The following is an 18,590-nucleotide window of genomic DNA, read 5'->3' as shown; positions in this document are numbered from 1 at the left end:
GGGCTCTGTGTTTAAGAATCCGCCTGCAAATGCAGGGCACACGGGTTCGAGCCCTGGTCTGGGAAGATCCACATACCGCGGAGCAACTAAGCTCATGTGCCACAACTACTGAAGCCCACGTGCCTAGAGCCTGTGCTCCGCAACAAGAGAAGCCACCGCAACGAGAAGCCCGTGCACCACAAAGAAGAGTAGTCCCCACTCACTGCAGCTAGAGAAAGGCCTGGCTCAGCAACGAAGACCCAATGCAGCCAAACATAAATAAATAAATTATTTTAAAAAACCCTCGGGGCTTCCCTGGTGGCGCAGTGGTTGAGAGTCCACCTGCCAATGCAGGCGACCAGGGTTCATGCCCCGGTCCGGGAAGATCCCACATGCTGCGGAGCGGCTGGGTCCATGAGCCATGGCCGCTGAGCCTGCGCGTCCGGAGCCTGTGCTTCGCAACGGGAGAGGCCACAACAGTGAGAGGCCCGCGTACCGCAAAAACAAACAAACAAACAAAAACCCTCATGAAATCTCCCTCAGCTTCAGACTGACATATTCACCCTTAATCAGATTTCCATTGAACTAGAACCTATCTGTATATATACATAAGTTCTCATTTGTGCAAACTGTTTACAAATATTTGTCAGATGAAGGATTAAACAAAATCTGCGCACATGATGTAAAACATCTTCAAAGGCTATTAATTCCTTTATAGTTGGAACAAAATAAATACAATGTCTAAATGGTTAAGTCTGAATAGTGAAGCCCTAAACGTTTGAAGTGTTCAGTGTTCCAAGCCCCTACCTTAATAATGCATCATACAGTTTCTTTCCAAACTTTTCCTTCACAGAATGTGCAGTGTCCCTGTAGGAGCAGAAAGGTTCACAACTTAAACAACGTCACCATGTTAAGTCTTCCTTTGTCATGACAGTGCTGCTGTTCTGTCAGTGTGGTCTTTGAAATTACAGGTCTCTCTTGTATCACCTCCTCTGTTCTTTTCCTATTTGCCAGTCTAGCCTGAGTTAAAACCTCCAGAGCTGAGGCAGCTGAACACCCTGACCAGTGCAGACAATGTAACATTTGTTTGCTTGATGATAATCAGGAGAGGGTGGGGGGAAGGGAAGGGGAGTGGATGGAGGTATCGATGTAATATCGGGAATACGCTGATAATTGTTGAATCTGGGCTGTGGGCAGGTAGGGGAGCATTATACTAATCTCATTCCTTTGGCATATGTTTTAACATTTCCATAATAAACTTTTGTTTTAAATTCAACCCATCTTGGGGCTTCCCTGGTGGCGCAGTGGTTGAGAGTCCGCCTGCCAATGCAGGACACACGGGTTCGAGCCCTAGTCTGGGAAGATCCCACATGCCGCGGAGCAGCTGGCCCCGTGAGCCACAATTACTAAGCCTGCACGTCTGGAGCCTGTGCTCCGCAACAAGAGAGGCCACGATAGTGAGAGGCCCGCGCACCGTGATGAGGAGTGGCCCCCGCTTGCCACAACTAGAGGAAGCCCTCGCACAGAAACGAAGACCCAACACAGCCATAAATAAAGAAATAAAAAAAATTAAAAAAAAAAAAAAAAAAAAGAGTGAGGCCCCGGAGGTAAGTTTCCAACAGAGGCCTTTAAAAAAAAAAAAAAAAATTCAACCCATCTTTAAAAATAGCTATAGAGGCCTTATGCTTCCATGGTAGCTCATTCCAATGTTTCTATATTAACACAGTTTTATAGGCATGACATAATCTAACATTTAGTAGCCCAATGAGAAGAGAACCAAGTAGTATGTGTGCTATAATAATCTTAATGAAAAAAAAAACAGGTTAAGGAAACAGATCAGAAATCATGCACTTAAAAAAATCCCTTTAGGTCTATTACTTGAGAACATGTACAAGATGTGAGGTTACCATAGCTGTTTTCGCACTGCCTGGCCTTTCAGGGTTTCCACATTGAAATTATTTGTCTTGGCAGGCATAATGAAAAACACCACCACGGTGATGTCACTTGTATGCACCTAATGAAGGATTAGAAAACACAACAGAGTCAACTATCAAAGATAAAATAAACCATGTGACAGATGGACCTTAAACCGTGAAAAAGAGTGCTTTGAATATCTTGAGATAACAAGAATAGTTATTTATGATTGACAAAAAAATTACACCCACTGTCTTGAGGCTTTTTCAGAAGTTTTAATTTAAATATGGCATTCAATCAAGATTTGTCAATTAACAATTTAAAGATCCACACATAGAATATTTTCATGACATTGATCATCTAAAATATAGAGCAATTGCTATTGATATCACTGTGCTTTTCTGTGGTTAAAAAAATAACATAAATGTGAGCTAATATTCTTTAAAATTTCAGGTTGGAAAGTTAATGAGAATTTCGTTTGGGTTTATTCTATTTCGTATAGCTAATTTATATGGATTTGCACAAATAGATTATTTACATTTTTCTGTTAAATGTCTTGATTCTCATGATGTTGCATTTTGGGTTTTTTAGCCCTAAAGTAAGGGAACGAGCATGTGCCCAGAACTTTTGGTGTGGCAGGCACTGTGTTGGGTGCTTTAAATGCATAACTTAACCCAAGCCTGGTAATAACTGCACAATAGCTATCATTATCCTCATTAATTTCAAGGAGAGGCACAAGAGTTTCAAAATTTTGTCTGAGCTCCTATCAGAGGTTATTGGCAAAACTGGGAGTCAACTGGTGTTTTTTTGACTCTACAATCTGCTTACTTTTCCTATTCCAATAAATACCATTGACCTGGAATTTCTCAGAAGGAAATGACATGCCAAACAGCTGTGGGAATGAAAGCATAAACTTAAAACTGTGAACAGATGAATGCTTTTGTATTCTGAAATGACTCACTCCTGAATGTGAGACACTTTACCATCTAATCTGTGGTCTCTGCCCTCTAGGACCTGATATTCTATTTGAACATTTACAGGAGCCATAGAATAGGAAACTCACCCCACAAGTAGCCAATGTGCCATTAAAGAATAAATGTACTATATGGAAAGAGAATGCCTTCTTTTAATTTCTCCAAAGACTAATTGTCTTCGATGTCTAGAAAAAGAGAAACTGGCTTTTTCTTGACATCTAAGAATAAAGTGAATAATTAATAAAGGTATGGATAAATTGATTAATAATGTCTCTAAACACAATACATATTTGATAGAGTTGTGAGTCCATCTGTAAAGCTTGTTGAATAGATACGTATCAAGAAATACTGTGAAATAAGATTACTGCAGTTTATTCTTGAATAATCTTTCTGACCTTCAATCTTATTTTACAGGCTTGTGTTTTTATTAATGTAGTTTTAGTAAATCTTTTAGCATACTTGGTACAATGTCTGCTCTAAGGCAAGGCTAAATCTATGTCCGAGAAATACGGCAAAAAAAAAAAAAAAAAATTAGCACATATATTACCTATAATAGAAGAGAATGTAAAAAAAGAATATATATATTTATATATGTGTATAACTGAATCACTTTGCTGTATACCTGAAACATTGTAATCAACTATATTTCAATAAAAATTGAAAAAGTTAAAATTAACATAAAAATATTCTTTTAGAAGCATTTCCAATAAAATTTTGCTCCTATGATTCTTGAAAAAAAAATAGCACATATGTGATAAGTTTGTGGCTCTCTTTAAAAAATACCTTATATCATAGACAAATACACAAGCGAACAGTGTGGCAATCCTAGTATGTTAATTGAAAGACCAAAGTCACTTTTAGAATAAGGCTGTCATTTTAAGTCTTCAAAATCATATATTCTTTTGAAATCTATTTAAGAAGCCAGAAAGTTCTTTACTTCCCACAGAAGAAAGTCCTCCTATAAAAAAAAATACTGTACGGCGTTCTAGATCATTCTTACCCTCAGCAGGAAATTTAGCCTGGATAAGGATTCTAGGAAGATGTCAGCTCCTTTGTTTGAAAACTCATACCTCCCAGAAATGAAGAGGAACAACGTTTTTTCAAGATCAAAGTCCAGATGACTAAAACAAAACAAAACAGGTTCCAATGAAATAAAGCAACAGCAACAAAATGTACACATGAGTTCTGTTAAAGTACAAAGGAGACTAGGAAAGATAAACATTTACTTTAGTAACCCTGTTTTCTCTATACCCCAGATCCCTAACATCACACTCTAATTTTATTTCAGTGAAGAAAAGCATACCCATAGAAGTGACCTCGAACAAAATCTTGGATCCTGGCCTTGTACATGGCATGGAGATTTTGAAACTCATGTACTGCTGAAAATTTCTTAACATTCAAGCCATTTGGAGTAATTACATCTGGAAAAGCAAAGTAAAATCATCACGAAAAAGCTCTTTTGAGAGAGGGTAGCATTGTAAAAAAACAAAACAAAACAGTAGTTTTAAATCTATCAAGTTAGGTGTCTATTAACATTTCTAGTCACTGACTATCATAGAATTGAAAATTCACAAAAGTTTATAATAAATTGCTGACATAGAAAATCAGGACTATCTGACTGAAATAACATTGAATGATGGGTATTATGAAATACACGAATAGAAAAAATAGTCATTGTTAGAGTTTTCATTTATTGATCACTTGCTGTGTACCAGGCACTGCTCTAAACACCTTGCAAGTAACTCATCTAATCCCTGCAACAACCAATAAAGCCAGGGTGCCTATCTGCATTTTCAGAGGCAGAAACTGAGGCACAGAGTTGTCCATAGAATCTGTTCCAGAGCACACGTGTCAGGAGGACCAGTAGCGTCCGTGCGGTCTGCTTCCACCTGTTGTAGCTTTAACTGTGCTGTGCACTAAACTACCTCTTGTCATTTTATTTTGGTCAAATGTGTGGGAAGTGTTCTGTCCATATGGAACATTGGAAAAGTAGCCCTTTAGGCCTAATACGTAACTGAGTCTTTCTACCTAGAAGATTTTGTTGCTTGGGCAGGGAGACATTTTTGGTTTTCCAGAATATTGGTCTGTGATAAGAAAGAGAGACACTGCTCAGAGTATATGGTGGAAATCACCTACTGAGTTGAATTCATGGGTTATTGCATTTAGTAGCAGTAAAAACAAAAGGAATAAAAAAATTAGCACATGGCGATGAAGATTTTTGCAGTGGAGATTTGAGCTAGAAGTATAAGTATGCTATCACTTTGAAGAATATTTTGCAGTTAACAGGTTATTCCCTTGAAATGCTTCCACAAAATCAACCCAGGCTTCTTGGTCATTTGTTGTGAAAAAAAAATTTTTAAAGAACTGCTGTTCTTATGATTTTTTACTAAGTAATTGGACATTTGCTACTGATCAGGATAGCGGACAAACTCCTCTTACAATGTATCTCTTTCTATAACATTTATCTCAGGTTTACTTTGAGCCAGACTTTATGGTAGACCCTATTAATTTAATTTTCATTAAACCATATGAAGTAAGTTCTTTTCACTGTCCCCATTTTGCAGATGAAGAAACTGGCCTGCGGAGAGGTCAATTAAGTACAGAGTAACAGAAGTAGGATTTAAAGCCAAGGCAGCCTAGCTCCAGTGTCTACATCCTTATTCTCTATGTCAGGCAGCTGTACTGTTCACAAAGATGGAGAAGGCAAGACTGTATATGAATCCCACATTATTATGACTTTAATTCCTCTGGAATTTTCTCACTGCTTCACAAACAATTAAAAACAAAAGATGTGTCTTGACAAATATTGTGTGATATCACTTATATGTGGAATGTAAAATATGACATAAATGAACTCATCCACGAAAGAGAAACAGACTCACAGACATAGAGAACAGAATTGTGGCTGCCAAGGGAGTGGAGGGTGGGGGAAGGACGGGTTGGGAGTTTGGGATTAGCAGACGCAAACTATTATATATAGAATGAATAAACAACAAGGTCCTACTGTACAGCACAGGGAGCTATATTCAATATCTTATAATACACCACAATGGAAAAGACTGTGAAAAAGAATATATATATATATATATATATATATATATATATATATATATATATATATATATATATGAATAACTTTGCCATACAGCAGAAACGAACAATAATACTTCAAGAAAATAAGTTTAAAAAAAAGATGTGTCTTGAAATTAATTGTCTCAGTTTATTAGCCTAAAGAATTAGGTCAATGAGGTCTTTTAACATCTGTATTTCTAGTGCAGAATAACCTCCCACATAGAGGCCTACATGCAGTGGTATCCAGCACTCCAGGAAAAAGAGAGAGAGAGAGAGAGAAAGATGTTTTATTAGTAGTATTTGCCCATCTCCATGGCGTAAATACTCCCACCATGACTGATTTCAAGCTAATAATGTGAATTCAGAATCGGAAAGAGATACAAAGTAACACCATTACATACTATTTCCACCGTACAAATGCAGTAGACATAAACGAGAGTATTGATCACAGTAAAATGTAGTAAAATAATTAGGAATTGATGTCTTTTGAGTACTAATTTTGTTTTTAGTATAACATTTAATTGTAAGTTTACATAATTTAATTTTTTTCTTTTATTTAGTTTTTTATACAGCAGGTTCTTGTTAGTCATCCATTTTATCCACATCAGTGGATACATGTCAATCCCAATCTCCCAATTCATCCCATCACCACCACCACCCCTCTGCCACTTGCCCCCCTTGGTGTCCATACATTTGTTCTCTACATCTGTGCCTCTATTTCTGCCCTGCAAACCTGTTCATCTGTACCATTTTTCTAGGTTCCACATATATGCGTTAATATACGATACTTGTTTTTCTCTTTCTGACTTACTTCATTCTGCATGACAATCTTTGGATCCATCCACGTATCTACAAATGACCTAATTTCATTCCTTTTTATGGCTGAGTAATATTCCATTATATATATGTACCACATCTCCTTTATCCATTCGTCTGTTGATGGGCATTTAGGTAGCTTCCATGACCTGGTTATTGTAAATAGTGCTACAATGAACATTGGGTGGTATGTGTCTTTTTTGTGTGTGTGTGTGGTACGCGGGCCTCTCACTGCTGTGGCGTCTCCCGTTGCGGAGCACAGGCTCCGGAAGCGCAGGCCCAGCCGCCATGGCTCACGGGCCCAGCCACTCCGCGGCATGTGGGATCTTCCCAGACCGGGACACGAACCCATGTCCCCTGCATCGGCAGGCGGACTCTCAACCACTGCGCCACCAGGGAAGCCCAGAAATTTGATATTCTTAATTACATATAGCTAATCCAGCTCCTTGGATCCTCTCTTTTTTTCTCTAGGTAGTAAAGCACCTGAGTTAAAAAAAGATTTTGTAACTGAAAAACATTGTAGAAACTGAAGAACAACTGCATTGTGGAAACCAGAACTACTCTAGTCTAAAATCTCTTGCTTGGACTCACAGATGTAGAGAACAAATTAGTGGTTACCAATGGGGAGGTGGGAGGGCAATATAGGGATGGGGGATTGGGAGGTACAAACTCTTGGGTGTAAGAGAGGCTCAAGGATGTGTTATACAATAAGAGGAATATAGCTAATATTTTGTAATAACTGTAAGTGGAAAGTAACCTTTAAAAATTGTATAAATTTTTTAAAAATATTAAAAGAATAAAAATAAATAAAATATCTTGTCTCTAATTGTACTTCACTGTAGTTTAACTTCCTTTGCATCTCATGCAACATAATGGGAAAATGGACACTGCTAACAGCTTCCAAGGGGACATTTCTGTTATACAAGAGTGCATTCAAACAGATTCATCTGTTTAGACTCCTTCTTATGAGAGCATTCTGATTGGTCCAGCTTATGTCAGATGTCTACCTCTGGACCAATCAGCTGTGGTCAGGTGACAGTGTCATGTCTTATGAACATGCCTCTTGGCCTAGCAACCTCTGGATGGGTCTGGGGATAGTTCCCAGAAAAACTTACAAGAAAATCTTGGGAGAAGTAAAACAACAGGTTTCTACTAAACAGGACCAATGAGGCGATGTTCTAAGATGCAGGACTAGGGTAGTATCGCTCACATTTCTGATATTTTCTGGACTTTCCTTTTCTTAAAATAGAAAAATCAACTCAGCTTGCTTACACACAGGAAGTCATTATGACAACCCGGTTCAGAACTAGGGCATTTTAAGCATAGACTATTCGACAAGCACAGATTGTACACTACTATGTTCCAGATATAGCTTAGTGTTCAACAAAGCTACTGAAAATGAGAATTAAAATATGTGTAAAGGGGCTTCCCTGGTGGCGCAGTGGTTGAGAGTCAGCCTGCCGATGCAGGGGATACGGGTTCGTGCCCCAGTCCGGGAAAATCCCACATGCCGCGGAGCGGCTGGGCCCGTGAGCCATGGCCACTGGGTCTGCACGTCCAGAGCCTGTGCTCCGCAACGGGAGAGGCCACAACAGTGAGAGGCCCGCCTACCGCAAAAAAAAAAAAAAAAAAAAAAAGTGTAAAGATTTGAGTGGTAATAGTGAATGCAATTTTTCCTCTTATTATTATTTTACACATTTTTGTTTCAAACAAAATTCTCATAGATTGGTGACAAACTCAGGGATAATAATTACCAGGCTTTCTCTTCAGCATGTGTTCTGCCTCTATTGCTGTTATTTCAGAAACAGTGGTGAATACATGAGCACAATGGACTGAGGCACGCTCCATGCAATACCGGTGATAAATCTGCCTTTCCCCAGCCTCTTTGTCTATGTTAAACTGTGAACACAAAACAAAACACATGCACATACACATTTGCTTACACCGATCTTTCTACACGAGCAAAACAAAATCACATATTTCTCATGTTGTTCTTCCTCAAGGCTGTGTGAAATTTTATGATCACAAAAGAAATAATGATAAATTTCTATTAAACCCATTACTAAAGCACATAGCTACTTACGCTTACAAAAAGTGCTGTTTACTTCATTTGTGCTTCTAAACTGCCATTTAACCCCCTATGTAAATGATATTTCCCCTTTGCTATAATCATAGAGAATTCTTGATTTTTTTGGCATTTTAATTATCCTTTTACTTATTTTATAAATGTTGAGCTAATTCCTTTCCCCAAGGTCTTTATCATATTTTTTCCATAAGCAATGAAACAAAGCTGACATTAAACTTGATACTGAAAGTAAGGATAAGTATTATCCTTCCTATTCACTAAAGGAAACCTGACAAAGAGAAAAGACAAATGCTTTTCCATGCTATATAACTCCCAACACCGTGAAACTTCAAGGAGTGTACAGTTAATTTAATTAGATGGTGTGTTAGATTGTGTAATCATCCATTATTCTGGGTATCTTAACTTTAAAAAAAAAAAGCCAAATCCCCAACAGTTACTTAACACAGTTAGCAACCGTTGCGGGCTTTTGCCATTTTGCTTAGTTACTGAATGTTATGTCTCTATAGCTGCATATGAAACTAGCAGTGTCTGCATATGAAACTAGCAGTGTCTAAGACAAAAAAGTATATAAAGTTTCTGGCATTGTATTAGTAGGGTGCTTTTTGTAATAAAGATTATTAGAAGCTCAAGTCTATGTATCAGACACTTCTAAGAGCGATATCATTTTTAATCCTCATAAACCAGAGACACATTTTTTGTCTTCATCTTACAGAGGGGAAAATGGAAACTTTTAGGGGTTAAGAAACTGGCCCAAGGTCACATTCCTATTAAGTATCTTAGCAGAGCCTTAAATTGATCCCAAATCAGTCTGACTCCACACCTGGGCTCCTGCCTGCTTTTATATCAAGTAGATTCCAGCTCAATCAACATGGCAATCCCAATAACGACTGTACCATATAGAGGAATGTATTAAAAGAGACTCATTAGATGATTCTAGAGATTACAACAGGGACATTCCTAGAGCATTCTTTCTTGACTGTAATATTTGCAACCATCTCTCTGAAAATGTTTAAATCAAGGCTCTATATGGCATGCTTAGATAAGCTCTATATGGCTGGTCTCATTCATTCAACCAAATCTCTCATTCAGCCTACATTTGGTTTGGTAATTTACATACTTTTGTTGCTTTCAAAGAGCTTATGAATGAGAAATCAGGTAAAAATTGGGCAGAAATGAATAAGTGTCTGAGTAAGGTACAGGATCAGAGAGGGTCTGATTCATCCTGGCTGAGGAGAGAGAAAAGTATCTCATATTTATGCAAGTGTTCATATTGTCAATATCACCTCTAGAATGTACGATTTTCAAGGGCAAGGAACATGACTTATTAATCTTTGTATTTCTAAGTTGATTAGATAAATAAAATGACATTTGGACTGAGTCATGAAAGTTTAATTTGGGGAAAGGTTATTTTGGACTGAAAAATTTAGTTGCCCCAAAGAACAAATATATAAAGTCAAACTGTATGTGCAGAAAATAGCAGGACATCTGATGTGACTATAGCATTGGGTGTAGAATGTAGGACACATAATAGAGAGACATCCTGGTAATAGGACCAGATCCCAGAAGTCCCTGAAGACAAGGCTAGAAATTCAGCCTTTGTCCTGGATACAATGGCAAGCACTGAAAGGGCTCAGTTAGAGGTATGGTAAAGACATAGTCTATGTTTGAGAAAAAATAACTCTGGAATGAAATGTTTCTTATTTCATTAAGTTTGGGGAAAATTAAATGAGTTAACACATATCAAATGTTTAGAAAAGTGTCTGGCATATGGAAAGGGCTCAATAATTTCAGCTATTGTAATTATTTAGTAGTAGTGTTGTTGTTATTGTAGAGAATAGTGATTTCACATAGGGGTAGCACTTAACATTTGAATACTATTTAGAGGTGAGAAGATAGGATTCCTAAATGAGGAAACCAAGTATGCAAAAATACAGGGAGAGGATAGCAGAGGCCTTGTGATCCCCTATAATTGAAGTTGACCAGCTCAAAACTTGGTCAGAGGAAAGAGTTAAAATCCACCAAACAGGGCTTCCCTGGTGGTGCAGTGGTTGAGAGTCCGCCTGCCGATGCAGGGGACACGGGTTTGTGCCCCGGTCCGGGAGGATCCCACATGCCGCGGAGCGGCTGGGCCCGTGAGCCATGGCTGCTGAGCCTGCGCGTCCAGACCCTGTGCTCCGCAACGGGAGAGGCCACAGGAGTGAGAGGCCCGCGAACCCAGAAAAAAAAAAAAAAATCCACCAAACAATTGTCTATGGCTTTCTTCACCATTTTCTAATCCAAAACAGCCCTGTCCTCATATTCCCATCTATGAAATCCTATTGCTATCAAGAAAAGAGAGGCCTAAACATAAGAAAACTAACGCCCATCCCCCTTTTATTTAAAGCATTAGGTATCTAGTCATTATCATTGAGGAGACGATTGACCAATGGCAGGACCGATAAGAATGAATTTTGAAATATCTTCGTGGAGAGTCTCAGAAAATTCATACGCTGGCTGAAAATAGTTGCAATGCTATTTTAACTAATGCATTTAAGCCAAAACATAAACAAACATCAAGGTCCTTATGAATCGGCTATTAACCAAAAATGTTTTCAGTTAATATCTTTGAGTAAAATAGTTCTAATCTTTCTGCTTTTATCAAAGTTAAATGCTTTCATCCTTGTTCTCATTTTCCCCTGATGTCTACTTGCCTGAGTCCGAGCTCACTGAAACTGACTGTGGATCCTGTATCAAAGACTAATTTATGACTCATTTCTTACGTTGAACTTTTAAAAACTTTTCATACATATAATTTGGTGTTTTGCTGTTTCACTGAATTTCTAAACCTACTGTGAGCATTGGAAGGTCTGCTGTAGAAATTGATATGGGGGCCTTTCCTGTGAATAATGATTATGAGTTTTTAACTTAAAACCTAGTTCTTAATTACTTGTTATTTATTTACTAGTCACTGCTGAGCAGGACTTTTTACTAGAGAGATGGGCTGGGGTCTGACTAAGCTTCCATATTTCAACAAGTGAGGGGTTTAAGCTAGGGAGATATATAATCATATTTGAAGATAGTGTGATATAAACACTGACCTTTTACTGAACAGATACAGTTATAATATATAACTATATATTATAATGGTTTTGTTCCTTAAAAACGATGAATAAAATCTGATGAATATTATTGGTTGTTTTTATTAATTGTTTATACAATGTTCTTAAGTATTCTGCTGTGAAATATTTGATATGCCTCTGTAATATTTTCTCTTTCACAAAAATCAAAGTCCGCTCTTCTCCAGAAAACATGGTGGTTGAGTTTATCACAGATCATGGTTTGCCCTTATTAGTCTACCATTAGGAAATGTCCCTGATCTCCTGACTTTTTGAATTCCTTGGTGACTTTATTTTAAATATACATCTAATGTTTACAATTTGACCTTCAGGTTCAGCTGGCCTTTTTATAGGCAAGCTCTCCTTAGGACCATTCATTGTTTTGCAAAGGTTAAAGTTTGTCTGAAAGAACTTTCCTGAGCTCAAAATGTCTCTGAGATGGTAGTATACTTTTCTGCTCTCATTATCTGAGTAGTATTATTCATATGTTACAAACACACACAAACATACACACACTCACACAAGCATGCATTCTGTTTCATAGAATTCTAGAACTTTTTTAAACTGGGGGAGTCTTTAGAAATCAACTTTCCAACTTCCTAATGTTCCTGATAGTGGAACAGAACCCTAAAATACTAAATTGACTTAATTGGCAACATAGATACCAAATCTGCAAAACTCCTGACTTTATGGTACTCAAATGCTTGATCACTATTACTGACAGGATGATGTGAGAAACATACTTTTATTAATCTGATTGAACTGATGGAAAATAGAAGAAAGAAGTCAAAACTGAATGACTTTGGGTCATAGAATAAGGCAGTCTTCTAAGATAAGCAAACCCAACTGTTTAGTCACCAAGGATCCACATCCCTGTTTTTTCTTTTCTTCAGAGATATATTTCTTACTCGTAGATCTTTTCATTCATCTTTTTTTCATTATCTTGTACTAATTTCATCTTAATACTCTCCGCATTTATTTTGTTTCATTTATTCTTTTATTTTCTTTTTTTGATTTTTTAAAAATTAATTTATTTTTGGCTGTGTTGGGTGTTCGTTGCTGTGCACGGGCTTTCTCTAGTTGCGGCAAGCGGGGGCTACTCTTCGTTGCGGTGTGCAGGCTTCTCATTGTGGTGGCTTCTCTTGTTGTGGAGCATGGGCTCTAGGCTAGCGGGCTTCAGTAGTTGTAGCATGCAGGCTCAGTAGTTGTGGCTCATGGGCTCTAGAGTACAGGCTCAGTAGTTGCGGTGCACGGGCTTAGTTGCTCCGCGGCATGTGGGATCTTCCCAGACCAGGGCTCGAACCTGTGTCCCCTGCATTGGCAGGCGGATTCTTAACCACGGCGCTACCAAGGAAGCCCCACATCCCTGTCTTTGATAACTGTTTTACTAGACCCCCACAAAGCTCCACCTATAACTCACTGCAGAGTCACAGCAGAAATCTGACCTTTGCTCACTTGAAGGGTGGAGGAAGTAAGGCTCATAGAACAAGTTGATGGCTAGATTCCCTTCCATGCACCTGCCACTCAGATCTGTGTGCAGATCCAGGGTCCTCACAGCATTTTCCAAGCTTCAGAGTAGACAGCAGCCTGACCTCACATCCTCAGTGTCTGACTCCCACAAGATCTCTTTGGATCTTGGGTCTATTGCTCCAAAGTGGACAGCCATCTGGCCTCTCCCTGCTACACTCTACTGCACTCTGAACAAAGTTAAACTATATGAGCTCTCAGTCACCTCAGGGGAGGCTTTGTCATGAATACTGATTGGTTAAAAGGGCATTTCTGCCATCTGGATGACAGATGAAAGACGAAGGTCAATATATCCCATCCTTCAGCTTCAAGGATCGGAAAGAAAGGTGGTGAGGGGAGAAGGTGAAGGACTAATTACCTTATCAAGATGGTTGTAGAAATCGATGTTTGCTGCACAGAGATACCTCCCAAGCAGTGTGGCGTGAGTGGTAAAGACTGTAGCAATCGGAAGTTTCCGAGCTCGAGAAAGAATCAGTCCAGTCCCAGCCTGCCATTCATGGAATTGGACAATGATGTGTTTCCCATCGGCATGATCTGTCACCTACACCAGAAAAGAAGCTTTTAGAAAAGTTGGTGGTGTAGTTTGATCTTGCTCATGGCCCATAGCATAAGGAAAGTTATCATGCCTGTAAATTTTAGCACAATTTAAAGGGATCTAAAGATAAAGCAGGCAGATTTAGCAAATATAACGGTTTTATAGAATTTAGCTGCATGTTCATAAAGCCCATATATGTTTATGGCATAATCCTCTCTTTCAATATGGATCAAATTTATTTTTGTATCCACAGAGGGGACTCCTGAATAAATGCACAGTAGGCACTCAATAAATATTCATTAAAAGGATGAATGAATAATAGCAATATTATCCTTGAAGATTCACTGAGCTGCTGAATTAGTTGGGACCACCCACTTACAAGCTTCTATTTAATAAACAATAAATGACTTCATGTTTTAAGTCAGTCTCATTTGGACTTTCTGTTCCTTGAAGCCAAAAACATTTTAAATGATATACTATTATTTTAAGAATTTGGAACTAGGGAAAGAGATTAATAACTTGCTTAGAATCAAATAGAAATTTAATAACACACTGAGGATCCAGGTCTAATTCCAGGTCTAATTCTAACACTAGTCAGGGCACCAGTTTCTTAACCTAAAAGTTACTTTGTTTCACTAAAAATATAGCTACCATATGATCCAGCAATCCCACTCCTGGGCATATATCCAGAGAAAACCATAATTCGAAAAGATACATGCACCCCAATGTTCATTGCAGCACTATTTACAGTAGCCAAGACATGGAAGCAATCTAAACGTCCATCGACAGAGGAATGGATAAAGATGTGGTATACATATACAATGGAATATTACTCAGCTATAAAAAAAGAATGAAATATTTCCATTTGCAGCAACATGGATGGACCTAGAGAATATCATACTAAGTGAAGTAAGTCAAAGAAAGACAAATATTATATGATATCACTTATATGTGGAATCTAAAAAATAATACAAATGAAGTTATTTACAAAACAGAAACAGACCCACAGACATAGAAAACAAACTTATGGTTACCAAAGGGTTGGAAGGAGGGATAAATTAGGAATATGGAATTAACAGATACACACTACCATATATAAAATAGATAAACAACAAGGATTTACTGTGTAGCACAGGGAACTATATTAGTATCTTATAATAACCTTTAATGGAAAAAAATATATATATATATATAACTCAATCAATTTGCTGTATACCTGAAACTAATGCAATATTTAAATCAACTGCACTTCAATAAAAAATGTTACTTTGTTTCACCCTTACAAAAAATTAATATTTACATTCCACTCCCCTTAATGACTATTACCCTAGTGGGGGAGTAGCATCGATAATGAAAAACACCTGTGTTCAAGGAGCCTGCCCAGAGAATTGGGAAGTCTGGAGAGTTAACCTAAGGCAGCGGTTCTCATACCTAGGGTACATCAGAATCACCTGGAAGGCTTGACATGCACTCACGTGTGGGTGCTCTTGGAGGCTGGCCTCAGCCCTGGGGCAGTTGGCAGAGGAAGAGTTGGTTTCAGCAACTGATGTTAAACAAGACTGCATCTATCTGTCATTAGGCCAGATCCTGTCAGCAGCCTCACTCTTCTTCTCCTACGGTGTCACCAAGACAAAGCAATAGGACCACCCCTTCACTTCCCCTTCACCTCAAAGCAGCCCTTTATGGCTGTTGGACTGACTTCATCAGAAAGATGTTATACTGGTCAAGGGGACACACTCCCAACATACAGTTCTGTGATTTGTCCTTAGACCACAGTCCCACTTTGCTAGGGATGCTCTTCATTCTCCGATTTTTAAGTGAGGCATAATCATCTTGAGGTAGTGAAAGGAATATGAAGAAATCCTACTTCTATGCTTTCAGGAATTGAGTACAGGCTTGGCTCATTTAACAAGGACTGATTTCCAATGCTCTTGGTTTTTTTTTACATCTATGGACTATTTCACTGCTGTGGACTCCTTAGCAACTGCTGAGACCACTTCAGCCTTTAGCAAATGATTAAAAGATCTAAGAGCCACTGAAGTCACACAAGCACTCACACATAAACAAAATCAAAGATTTCAGGCCATTTTCTACTCCCATGATGCTAGAACTCAACTACATAGTGCATGATGTATACTGTTTTTTCTTGCATATATGTTGAATATTATCTACATAACTGGGAATATAATTGGGTGTTTTATCCACATCATTCTAGTTGAACCTGACATGAGGTAAATATTAATAAGCATTATTATCACCCTGTTCCAAAAGCTGGTGTTTAGCTATGGGAAGGCTGAATGTTTTCTCAGATTCCTTTGAAACGTTTTAGGACAATTAATAACGGCATCATCTCAAAATTGGCTTAAAGTTTAGAGGATCATGGCTGGGCACAGAGAGCAACTGTGCTTCTCCTCTGTTGTACGACTCTACAGTAAACAGTACCTCTTTCAAGAACCAGGCAGTTAGCGATCCAAATATCAGCATTTCATTGGCTTCCTGGTCGTGATAAGGGATACCAACATTGCATGCTTCCCAGAGGTCACCTTTCCACTTGTCCAGGTTCCAAGCCGAATAGCCTATGTCAAAGAGCACCACATAAGGACTCCCTTCTATGAGCCATCTTCCAAAGTGCACCTGCCATAAAAGAACACACAGCCATGGAGTAATACTAGGCAACGCAAGGGAGAACAATGTATTTGGGTTTAGAAGCTAAAAACTGTATTTAGAACTCAAAAGCAGATCACACAAGCCATATAGGAAACCATAATGAAAACACAGAGCATCTGATGTTTGAGCCCGAAGAGGGAATGGGCTGGCACCCATTCATCTAGAATCTCCAAGCTCCTGCTCTTCATTAAATTTGGTTATTTTAAAATGAAGTATTTAGATCATGTCATCTCTGTTCTTCTGTCCCTCATTATCCTCCTGTGACCTTGAGCCCATGGTTTTAGGATTTAATATTATGGTCTATGTTTTTATGATAGAGTCATAAGGTGAACTGCTCTGTATCTTTAACAACCTGGAGTTGGATATGTCTACCATGTCACTTATTTTCCTTTATGCAACAGAACTTACAATATTTCCTGCCAGAAAAAAAGTTGTTTCTCTAGACAACAGTTGGGTATGTCTACCATGTCACTTATTTTCCTTTATGCAACAGGACTTACAATATTTCCTGCCAGAAAAAAAGTTGTTTCTCTAGACAAATGTGTATAGTTTCCCTTATTCCTCCTATCAAAGAAAATGTGACACCAAGTGTTTCCCAATATGGTTGCTGCCAGAGGTTGCAACTAAATGTATTACCCAAGATGCATTTTCTCTTTAATCTAGCAGCTCAAGACCTAATTCTATTACATTCATCAAATTGATTCTTTTATTCCTAAATGTTTTACCTTGTGCAAGTTTTAATGCAGTAGCTATTTCAAATTTTTTCCAATTGTAATTATTTAGTCACTTGTATATCCAAGTTTTAACTTCCCCTTTGGTCTCTATTTTTCTATAGTAATTTACTCATGCTCTTTATTTTATGTTTATTCTCCTATTACATGCAAGGCAATTCCATAAATCACTTCAAACCCTTTTTGAAGTTGGCAGAAGCTAAGAGCTTCTCTCATTGGGTATCCAGACCTCTCTAGTAAACTGAATGTGTCTACACTGCTTACATTGACATTATGACTCCACCCAATGCTGAATTTTACAGAGCGTGAAAACCCGTTTGATCACCATTCCCTTGCTTGGGACTCAGGAATGTATGGTGATGTCTCTTTCCCATCCATGCCTCAGTCAACATTGAAAGACCCTTACTATGTGTCAGTCGCTTCCACTGTAATTCAGTATTTATCACTCTTTCAGATTGACTTTTCCTGAGCCCCAAACAACCTTTCAATAGTTTTCCCTTTGGGACACTCATTGATTTATGTATTCAGTTAACAAATAGCTACTGGCTGCCTAATATGTGACATATGATACAGTGAGCTAAGACACAGTGAAGTGCTGAACAGAGAATGTAAGCTAGCTTGTCTTGACTTGCAGTGCATTCTCAGCCCTGACATGGAAACATCCTTACATCAGAAATCCATTTAGAATCTTGAGACCAGTCAGTTCCACCATGGCTGTCACCTCCCTCTTCTTTTGCAAGTGCTTCAAATGCGAACCCCTTCTAACATCTCACTCATTTCATCCCAACAGTACAACATGCAACCTTCCCTACTCTCCTAATTCTCGATGTTACTCACACGGTGATATGCTTCCATGGTGCCCTCTGGGACCTCAAGTTCCCCTTTAAACTAAATATTCTGCACCTTAAACCTTGTATATATCTCCTAGACATCACCACTCACATGGACATCTCAGGAAGAACTTCTCATTTTTTCACCCCCAGAAACTATATTCCTGGGGTGAGTAGGAAGGAAAGTTAGGATTTTTTAAATTACACTGAAACTTTTAAAACCTTATTCTTTATTCGTATATAAAGACGTCTCTGAAATTTTCATTATGCAAAATGTTACTTTCCTTGTCCTACAAATCTCTTGGTTACTTTTCTACCTTATTCTGGGCAACTTTAAAATCCAGGATTGTATGCTACACACTTA

The 18,590-nt window shown here is 38.3% G+C and overlaps 1 protein-coding gene across 1 annotated transcript in view; it reads right to left on the bottom strand.

Moving 5' to 3' along the window:
• GYS2 (glycogen synthase 2) overlaps positions 1 to 18,590 on the bottom strand; it is a gene marked incomplete at both ends in the record, with an annotated part of 48,968 nt that overhangs the window by 17,998 nt on the left and 12,380 nt on the right. The window contains 7 exons of the mRNA XM_079714735.1: positions 787 to 846; positions 1,887 to 1,993; positions 3,868 to 3,988; positions 4,171 to 4,288; positions 8,510 to 8,654; positions 13,822 to 14,004; positions 16,441 to 16,632. Of these exons, the coding sequence (XP_079570861.1) occupies positions 787 to 846; positions 1,887 to 1,993; positions 3,868 to 3,988; positions 4,171 to 4,288; positions 8,510 to 8,654; positions 13,822 to 14,004; positions 16,441 to 16,632 (926 nt within the window). The remainder of the gene's footprint in view (positions 1 to 786; positions 847 to 1,886; positions 1,994 to 3,867; positions 3,989 to 4,170; positions 4,289 to 8,509; positions 8,655 to 13,821; positions 14,005 to 16,440; positions 16,633 to 18,590) is intronic.

The sequence above is a fragment of the Hyperoodon ampullatus genome (assembly GCF_949752795.1).
Source record: "Hyperoodon ampullatus genome assembly, chromosome: 11".
Classification (NCBI taxonomy): domain Eukaryota; kingdom Metazoa; phylum Chordata; class Mammalia; order Artiodactyla; family Ziphiidae; genus Hyperoodon; species Hyperoodon ampullatus.
The sequence above is the reverse complement of the archived record's forward strand: the minus strand, read 5'-3'. Positions and strand labels throughout refer to the sequence as shown.